General features: G+C 42.1%; 1 protein-coding gene across 1 annotated transcript; it reads left to right on the top strand.

Annotated features, from left to right (window-relative positions):
- The first annotated feature begins 1,735 nt into the window (after positions 1–1,735).
- Positions 1,736–9,786, top strand: LOC123325711 (6-pyruvoyl tetrahydrobiopterin synthase-like). The gene is made up of 4 exons (XM_044918260.1): positions 1,736–2,062; positions 6,607–6,610; positions 9,197–9,391; positions 9,589–9,786. Exons 1-3 carry the CDS (start codon positions 1,736–1,738, stop codon positions 9,301–9,303), a joined length of 438 nt encoding a protein of 145 aa, XP_044774195.1. The 3' UTR covers positions 9,304–9,391; positions 9,589–9,786.
- The last annotated feature ends 428 nt before the right edge of the window (positions 9,787–10,214 follow it).

Here is a 10,214-nt window from a genome sequence, read left to right as displayed (position 1 = left end):
AAGAAAGAAAGAAAGAAAGAAAGAAAGAAAGAAAGAAAGAAAGAAAGAAAGAAAGAAAGAAAGAAAGAAAGAAAAAGAAAGAAAGAAAGAAAGAAAGAAGAAAGGCAAATACCATATGATTTCATTTATATGTAGAAGCTAGAATAAAAACAAAACCAAACTCTCAGGTCCGGAGAATAGATCGGTGGTTGCCAGAGGTGGGCAGGAGTGGGAAGGGGGTGGGCAAAATGGGTGAAAGGAGTCAAAAGCTACAAACCTCCAGGGATAAAATAAATAAGTCCTAGGGATATAATGTACAGCATGGTGACTATAGTTAATAACACTGTAGCGCATATTTGAAACTTGCTAAGAGAGTAGATCTTAAAAGTTCTCATCGTTAGGTAGAGATGGCAATGTAAATGTACTAAATATCACTGAACTGTACACTTTAAAATGTCTAATTATATATATTTATATGTGCATTTTACCCTAATTAAAAAAAGAAAAGGGGGGCGCTTGGGTGGCTCAGTTGGTTAAGCGACTGCCTTCGGCTCAGGTCATGATCCTGGAGTCCCTGGATCGAGTCCCGCATCGGGCTCCCTGCTCGGCAGGGAGTCTGCTTCTCCCTCTGACCCTCCCCCATCTCATGTGCTCTCTCTCTCATTCTCTCTCTCTCAAATAAATAAATAAAAAATCTTAAAAAAAAAAAAGAAAGAAAAGGGGAAGAAATGACCCTAGGATCTCTTCATGACAAAACAAAACCCCTATGAGTACTTGAAGCCACTCTTCTGGAACTAGTCATGGCCCCTCCAGGCGGCCCTTCTCCTCCCTCATGTCTGATTAAGGGGCTTGGAGTCCACAACACAAGACATAATGTCCCTCCCTTAATGACAAATCCTAAAGGTCTGCCTTCCCCGTCCCCAGTTCCATCCCCAGATATCTTCGTCTTTTCTGGAAGACGCCCTTCCCTTCGTGAGTAAAAGAGAGCCACTTCCCCAGCACCTATTTTGGGAACCAGCCTGGAGCATGGAAAAAACAACCACCATATAGGGAGACATTCTCCTGTGAAGGCTTCCGACTCACCAGAGGTGGGAGGGGGACCCTCCGCCCTGGAGCCTGGAGTGTTGAGGAAACAGACACTTTAAAGGTTGGCAGAGGCTGTTGTCCAGGTTTCCTGTGGCCTGGGAAGAGGCACAGTGTCCCTGGCTTTGTCTCGCCGGATGGACCTGGGTGTGTGGGATTAGTCACGCCCTGGCTCGGTTTACAAAGGAGGGGACTCTCTGACAAATTGATTCTCAACCTCTTTTCCTGGAGAATGGTGGGGAAGGGGTTATTTTCAGCCTCTCTTGGGAATGCACATGTTAGGCTGGATGGGGGAGAGGAGTGGAAAGACAAAAAGCCATAAATTGGGAATGTGTGGGGGATGGGACGGAGCTGGAATTGCACGGTATCTCACCCGTGACCTTGGGCAAACACTTTCACTTCAAATTTAAATTGAGGGGTTTGCCTTAAACCAGAGAAAATGAAAGAGATTATCTAGTTCCATTGCAGATAAGTTTGCAGTTCAATATATGTAGTCACGTGTCACTGTGGATGCTGAAACTGACATGATTTCTGGAAAGAGCAACACCTTTGTGACCTGGTCCCCAGGTCACATCAATTGAAGGCTGTTGGGGGGTCAATGTAGTCATAAAATATAACGCCAATGAGTCTTCCAGCCCCAGCGCCAGCCGAGTGCGGAGGCGAGGCGATGAGCATGGCAGGCGCTGGTGAGGGCTGTCGCCGCCAGGTGCGGGTGTCCCGCCTCGTCTCCTTCAGCGCGACCCACCGACTGCACAGCAAATCTCTGAGTAATGAAGAAAACTTGAAACTGTTTGGGAAATGCAACAATCTAAATGGCCATGGGCACAATTATAAAGTTGTGGTGACGGTGCATGGAGAGATTGATCCTGTTACAGGAATGGTTATGAATTTGACTGACCTCAAAGAGTATATGGAGGAGGCAATTATGAAGCCCCTTGATCATAAGAATTTGGATCTGGATGTGCCATACTTTGCAGATGTTGTAAGCACGACAGAAAATGTAGCTGTATAGAGGGGCGGAGCAAGATGGCAGAGGAGTAGGAGACCTGGATTTCGTCTCCTCTCAGGAATTCAGCTGGATAGGGATCAAACCATTCTGAACACCTACAAACTCAACAGGAGATCGAAGAAAAGAAGAGCAACAACTCTCTCATCAGAAAAGCGACCACTTTCTGGAAGGTAGGACGTGCGGAGAAGTGAATCCGAGGCGATATTCGGTAGGATAGATGGCGGGGGAGGGGCCTCCGTCGGCCGCTTCTGGCAAGTGATAGAGCCGCGGAGCACAAAATCGGAACTTTTAAAAGTCTGCGCTGCTGTGGGACGTCACTCTGGTGGCTAAGCGGGGGGTGGAACCCTCCGGGACAGTGTGGTCTCAGGACCCATGGGTCACAGAAAGACCGGGGGTGCCTGAGTGTGGCCGAGCTCCCAGGTATCGGAGCGGGGAAGCCGGCTGCAGAGGCGGAGCCCAGGCGCGGGCTCTCAGCTCGGGGTGGCCATAAACCGTGATCCGCGGCACAGTCGGGCCCCTGCTCCTCCAGCAGGGACCCAACAAGCGGCAGATCTGGGGAGACTCACCTTCCTCCCCCCGGGAGGAGCCGCGCGGGAGTGCACCGCAGGGATCTGCTGGGTTTGGAGACTCCACACGGGGTCAGGTGCCAGAGATAGAAACGCGAGGTCACAGGCCGGGTGAGCACGGAGTGCAGCCGGAGACCGGGGAGACAGGAGTGACTGACGGCTTTTCTCTGGGGGCTCACTGAGAAGCGGGGCCCCGAGTTCTCGGCTCCTCCGCGGCGGAGATTGGGAGGCCGCCATTTTCACTCTCCGCCTCCAAAGCTGTACGGAAAGCTCGCAGGGAACAAAAGCCCCGGAGAGCAAACCCGAGCAGATTACTTAGCCGGGAGGGGGCAAGGGCGGGGCAATTCCGCCTCCGGCAGAGACATTTGGAAACCACGGCAACAGGCCCCTCCCCAGAAGATCAGCGAGAACAGCCAGCCAAGACCAAGTTTACCCATCAATGAGAATGGCAGAACTCCAGCTCTAGGGGACTACTGCACATAGAATTCATGGCTTTTTTACCATGATTCTGTAGTCTTTCAAAGTTAATTTTTTTTTAAACTGTCTTTTTTTCTTTTTTTTTCTTTTTGAATTTTTCTTTTTCCCTTTTTCAACCAACATCTTCTCAATCCCTTTTTTTTTAAAAAAACATTTTTATTTTTCATTTTTAGAGTCATATTCTATCCCTTCATAGTAGTTACCCGTATTTTTGGCTTATATATATAAGTTGTTCTCTCTTTAAAATTTTGAGATAGTTTCTTCTAACAGATCAAAATATACCCTAAATCTCTAGTATATGGTGTTTTCTATTCCCCTGTGTGATCACATCCTCTCCCTTTTTTTTCTTTTTTAAAATCCTCTTCTTTCTTTTTTCAAACAACTTCTTATCACTTCCTTTTATAAAATTTTTTATAATTTCCATCTTTACAGTCATATTCCATCCCTTCATCATATCAACCCTTATTTTTGTACATATATAAGTTTTTCTTTCTTTAAAATTTTGGGAGGCACTTTCTTCTAAAAGACCAAAATACACCCCAAATCTAGTGTGTGGCACTGATCTATATACCAGCCTGATCATATTTGATCACATTCTGGTTTTTTTGTTGTTGTTGTTTTGTTTTGTTTGTTTTTGTTTTTATCTTTATCTTTTTCTTTTTTTTCTTTTTCTTTTTTCTCTCTTTCCCTTTCTTTTCCCACTGCTTCAGGTTTTTTCTGATTTGTTTAGAGTATATTTTCTGGGGACGTTGTTACTCTGCTAGCATTTTGTTCTCTCATTAATCTATTCTCCTCTGCACAAAATGACAAGACGGAAAAAATCACCTCAACAAAAAGAACAAGAGGTAGTACCGACTGCCAGGGACCTACTCAATACGGACATTAGTACGATGTCAGATCTAGAGTTCAGAATCATCACTTTAAAGATACTAGCTGGGCTTGAAAAAAATATGGAAGTTATTAGAGAAACCCTTTCTGGAGAAGTAAAAGAACTAAAATCCAACCAAGTAGAAATCAAAAAGGCTATTAATGAGGTGCAATCAAAAATGGGGGTGCTAACTGCTAGAATAAATGAGGCAGAAGAGAGAATCAGTAATATAGAAGATGAAATGATGGAAAATAAAGAAGCTGAGAAAAAGAGAGATAAACAACTACTGGATCATGAGGGCAGAATTCGAGAGATAAGCGATACCATAAGACGAAACAACATTAGAATAATTGGGATCCCAGAAGAAGAAGAAAGAGAGAGAGGGGCAGAAGGTATAATGGAGCAAATTATAGCAGAGAACTTCCCTAATTTGGGGAAGGAAACAGGCATGAAAATCCAGGAAGCACAGAGAACCCCTCTCAAAATCAATAAAAATAGGTCAACACCCCGACATCTAATAGTAAAACTTACAAGTCTCATAGACAAAGAGAAAATCCTAAGAGCAGCTCGGGAGAAGAGATATGTAACCTACAATGGTAGAAACATTAGATTGGCAACAGACCTATCCACAGAGACCTGGCAGGCCAGAAAGGACTGGCAGGATATATTCAGAGCACTAAATGAGAAAAATATGCAGCCAAGAATACTATATCCAGCTAGGCTGTCATTGAAAATTGAAGGAGAGATAAAAAGCTTCCAGGACAAACAAAAACTAAAGGAATTTGCAAACACAAAACCAGCCCTACAGGAAATCTTGAAATGGGTCCTTTAAGCAAAGAGAGAGCCTAAAAGCAACATAGACCAGAAAGGAACACAGACAATATACGGTAACAGTCACCTTACAGGCAATACAATGGCACTAAATTCCTATCTTTCAATAGTTACCCTGAGTGTAAATGGGCTAAATGCCCCAATCAAAAGACACAGGCTATCACACTGGATTAAAAAACAAGACCCATCGATATGCTGTCTGCAAGAGACTCATTTTCGACCCAAAGACAGCCCCAGATTGAAAGTGAGGGGGTGGAAAACCATTTACCATGCTAATGGACACCAAAAGAAAGCTGGGGTGGCAATCCTTATATCAGACAAATTAGATTTTAAACCAAAGACTGTAATAAGAGATGAGGAAGGACACTATATCATACTTAAAGGATCTATCCAACAAGAAGATCTAACAATTGTAAATATCTATGCCCCTAACATGGGAGCAGCCAATTATATAAGCCAATTAATAACAAAAGCAAAGAAACACATCGACAACAATACAATAATAGTGGGGGACTTTAACACCCCCCTCACTGAAATGGACAGATCATCTAAGCAAAAGATCAACAAGGAAATAAAGACTTTAAATGACACACTGGACCAAATGGACTTTACAGACATATTCAGAACATTCCACCCCAAAGCAACGGAATACACATTCTTCTCTAGTGCCCATGGAACATTCTCCAGAATAGATCACATCCTAGGTCATAAATCAGGTCTCAACCGGTACCAAAAGATTGGAATCATTCCCTGCCTATTTTCAGACCACAATGCTTTGAAACTAGAGCTCAATCACAAGACAAAAGTCAGAAAGAACTCAAATACATGGAGACTAAAGAGCATCCTACTGAAGAACAAATGGGTCAACCAGGAAATTAAAGAAGAATTAAAAAAATACATGGAAACCAATGAAAATGAAAACACAACTATTCAAAATCTTTGGGATGCAGCAAAGGCAGTCCTAAGAGGAAAGTATATAGCAATACAAGCCTTTCTCAAGAAACAAGAAAGGTCTCAAGTACACAACCTAACCTTACACCTAAAGGAGCTGGAGAAAGAACAGCAAATAAAGCCTAAACCCAGCAGGAGAAGAGAAATAATAAAGATCAGAGCAGAAATCAATGAAATAGAAACCAAAAGAACAGTAGAACAGATCAACGAAACGAGGAGCTGGTTCTTTGAAAGAATTAACAAGATTGATAAACCCCTGGCAAGACTTATCAAAAAGAGAAGAGAAATGACCCACATCAACAAAATCATGAATGAAAGAGGAGAGATCACAACCAACACCAAAGAAATACAAACAATTATAAGAACATATTATGAGCAACTCTATGCCAGCAAATTAAATAACCTGGAAGAAATGGATGCATTCCTAGAGATGTACCAACTACCAAAACTGAACCAGGATGAAATAGAAAACCTGAACAGACCTATAACCACTAAGGAAATTGAAGCAGTCATCAAAAATCTCCCAAAAAACAAAAGCCCAGGGCCAGATGGCTTCCCAGGGGAATTCTACCAAACATTTCAAGAAGAATGAATACCTATTCTTCTGAAACTGTTCCAAAAAATAGAAATGGAAGGAAAACTTCCAAACTCATTTTATGAGGCCAGCATTACCTTGATCCCAAAACCAGACAAAGACCCCATCAAAAAGGAGAATTACAGACCAATATCCCTGATGAACATGGATGCAAAAATTCTCACCAAAATACTAGCCAATAGGATCCAACAGTACATTAAAAGGATTATTCACCATGACCAAGTGGGATTTATCCCCGGGCTGCAAGGTTGGTTCAACACCCGCAAATCAATCAATGTGATACAATACATTAACAAAAGAAAGAACAAGAATCATAAGATCCTCTCAATAGATGCAGAAAAAGCATTTGACAAAGTACAGCATCCTTTCTTGATCAAAACTCTTCAGAGTATAGGAATAGAGGGTACATACCTCAATATCATAAAAGCCATCTATGAAAAACCTACAGCGAATATCATTCTCAATGGGGAAAAACTGAGAGCTTTCCCCCTAAGGTCAGGAACGCGGCAGGGATGTCCACTATCACCACTGCTATTCAACATAGTATTGGAAGTCCTAGCCACAGCAATCAGCAACAAAAAGAAATCAAAGGCATCCAAATTGGCAAGGAAGAAGTCAAACTCTCACTCTTTGCAGATGATATGATACTTTATGTGGAAAACCCAAAAGACTCCACCCCAAAACTGCTAGAACTCATACAGGAATTCAGTAAAGTGGCAGGATATAAAATCAATGCACAGAAGTCAATGGCATTCCTATACACCAACAACAAGACAGAAGAAAGAGAAATTAAGGAGTCGATCCCATTTACAATTGCACCCAAAACCATAAGATACCTAGGAATAAATCTAACCAAAGAGACAAAGGATCTGTACTCAGAAAACTATAAAATACTCATGAAAGAAATTGAGGAAGACACAAAGAAATGGAAAAACGTTCCATGCTCATGGATTGGAAGAACAAATATTGTGAAGATGTCAATGCTACCTAGAGCAATCTACACATTCAATGCAATCCCCATCAAAATACCATCCACTTTTTTCAAAGAAATGGAACAAATAATCCTAAAATTTGTATGGAACCAGAAAAGACCCCGCATAGCCAGAGGAATGTTGAAAAAGAAAAGCAAAGCCGGCGGCATCACAATTCCGGACTTCCAGCTCTATTACAAAGCTGTCATCATCAAGACAGCATGGTACTGGCACAAAAACAGACACATAGATCAATGGAACAGAATAGAGAGCCCAGAAATGGACCCTCAACTCTATGGTCAACTCATCTTTGACAAAGCAGGAAAGAATGTCCAATGGAACAAAAACAGTCTCTTCAACAAATGGTGTTGGGAAAATTGGATAGCCACATGCAGAAGAATGAAACTGGACCATTTCCTTACACCACACACAAAAATAGACTCCAAATGGTTGAAAGACCTCAATGTGAGACAGGAGTCCATCAAAATCCTAAAGGAGAACACAGGCAGCAACCTCTTTGACCTCAGCCGAAGCAACTTCTTCCTAGAAACATCGCCAAAGGCAAGGGAGGCAAGGGCAAAAATGAACTATTGGGACTTCATCAAGATAAGAAGCTTTTGCAAAGCAAAGGAAACAGTCAACAAAACCAAAAGACAGCCGACAGAATGGGAGAAGATATTTGCAAATGACATATCAGATAAAGGGCTAGTATCCAAAATCTATAAAGAAATCATCAAACTCAACACCCAAAGAACAAAGAATCCAATCAAGAAATGGGCAGAAGACATGAACAGACATTTTTCCAAAGAAGACATCCAAATGGCCAACAGACACATGAAAAAGTGCTCAATATCGCTCGGCATCAGGGAAATCCAAATCCAAATATCAATGAGATACCACCTCACACCAGTCAGAATGGCTAAAATTAACAAGTCAGGAAATGACAGATGTTGGCGGGGATGCGGAGAAAGGGGAACCCTCCTACACTGTTGGTGGGAATGCAAGCTGGTGCAGCCACTCTGGAAAACTGTATGGAGGTTCCTCAAAAAGTTGAAAATAGAGCTACCATATGATCCAGCAATTGCACTACTGGGTATTTACCCCAAAGATACAAAAGTAGGGATCCAAAGGGGTACGTGCACCCCGATGTTTATAGCAGCAATGTCCACAATAGCCAAACTGTGGAAAGAGCCAAGATGTCCATCGACAGATGACTGGATAAAGAAGATGTGGTATATATATACAATGGAATATTATGCAGCCATCAAAAGGAATGAGATCTTGCCATTTGCAACGACGTGGATGGAACTGGAGGGTATTATGTTGAGTGAAATAAGTCAAACAGAGAAAGACATGTATCATATGATCTCACTGATATGAGGAATTCTTAATCTCAGGAAACAAACTGAGGGTTGCTGGAGTGGGGGGTGGGGTGGGAAGGATGCGTTGACTGGGTGATAGACACTGGGGAGGGTATGTGCTCTGGTAAGCGCTGTAAATTGTGCAAGACTGTTGAATCTCAGATCTGTACCTCTGAAACAAATAATACAATATATGTTAAGAAAAAAAAAAAGAAGAAGAAGAAGGTAGCGGGAGGGGAAGAATGAAGCGGGGGAAATCGGAGGGGTAGACGAACCATGAGAGACGATGTACTCTGAAAAACAAACAGGGTTCTAGAGGGGAGGGGGGTGGGAGGATGGGTTAGCCTGGTGGTGGGTATTGAGGAGGGCACATTCTGCATGGAGCACTGGGTGTTATGCACAAACAATGAATCATGGAACACTTCATCTAAAACTAATGATGTAATGTATGGGGATTAACATAAGAATAAAAAAAATAAATTAAAAAAAAAAAAAGAAAATGTAGCTGTATATATCTGGGAAAACCTCCAGAAATTTCTTCTTCTGGGAGTTCTTTATAAAGTAAAAGTGTATGAAACTGACAATAATATCGTTGTCTATAAAGGAGAATAGCTTTTAGGGGTTAAAACTGTAGAAAGACTAATTTCTTTCCATATTTGAAAAAGGTCTTTATCCCCTGGGACTATTAAGAAGTAGTCACATAGGGGCGCCTGGGTGGCTCAGATGGTTAAGCATCTGCCTTCGGCTCAGGTCATGATCTCAAGGTCCTGGGATCGAGTCCCGCATCCGGCTCCCTGCTCCTTGGGAGCCTCCTTCTCCCTCTGCCTCTCTCTCTCTCTCTGTCTGTCATGAATAAATAAATAAAATCTTTAAAAAAAAAAAAAAAGAAGTAGTCACATACTTGTTATGCCTCCACATTGTGTTCCGGAGTGCCCAATTGATTGAAATCGTTGTGTGTAAAACCTGTTGTGAATTCAAATCTATCTTAAAACCAAACTTGTAAAACATCCTGAGTATCATTTAGAGAGTCTTTTATTTATAGATTAAAAATCACTTGCGGTGTGGAATTTAAAAGTAAAATAAATCAAGTTTTGTTTTTCCGTTAAAAAATAAAATAAAATATAATATAACACCAATGAGCAATAAAAGTTGACTTCAAGACAGTGTTATGTAGGGGTGCCTGGGTGGCTCAGTCGGTTAAGTATCTGCCTTTGGCTTAGGTCATGATCCCAGGGTCCTGGGATCGAGCGCTCATCCAGCTCCCCACTGAGCGGGGAGGCTGCTTCTCCCTATCCCTCTCCCTCTGCCCTTCTCCTCTGCTCATGTTCTCTCTTTTTCTCTCTCTCAAATAAATGAATAAAAAGAGAATGTTATGTAGTGAGAAGGGGAAAAAAAGACAATGTTATGCAGTGAGAAGAAAAAAAAAGACAATGTTATGTAGTGAGACTAACACTGGAGTCCATCAGATCTGGGTTTGGATTGCTAGTTTTATCACATACGAGTTGTGTGGCTTTACTTTCTCC

This window comes from Neomonachus schauinslandi, chromosome 9, assembly GCF_002201575.2.
Source record: "Neomonachus schauinslandi chromosome 9, ASM220157v2, whole genome shotgun sequence".
Lineage (NCBI taxonomy): Eukaryota > Metazoa > Chordata > Mammalia > Carnivora > Phocidae > Neomonachus > Neomonachus schauinslandi.
The sequence above is the reverse complement of the archived record's forward strand: the minus strand, read 5'-3'. Positions and strand labels throughout refer to the sequence as shown.

Coding starts and splice junctions, on each gene's coding strand:
- LOC123325711 (XM_044918260.1), top strand. CDS start 1,736: ATGGCAGGCGCTGGTGAGGGCTGTCGCCGCCAGGTGCGGGTGTCCCGC.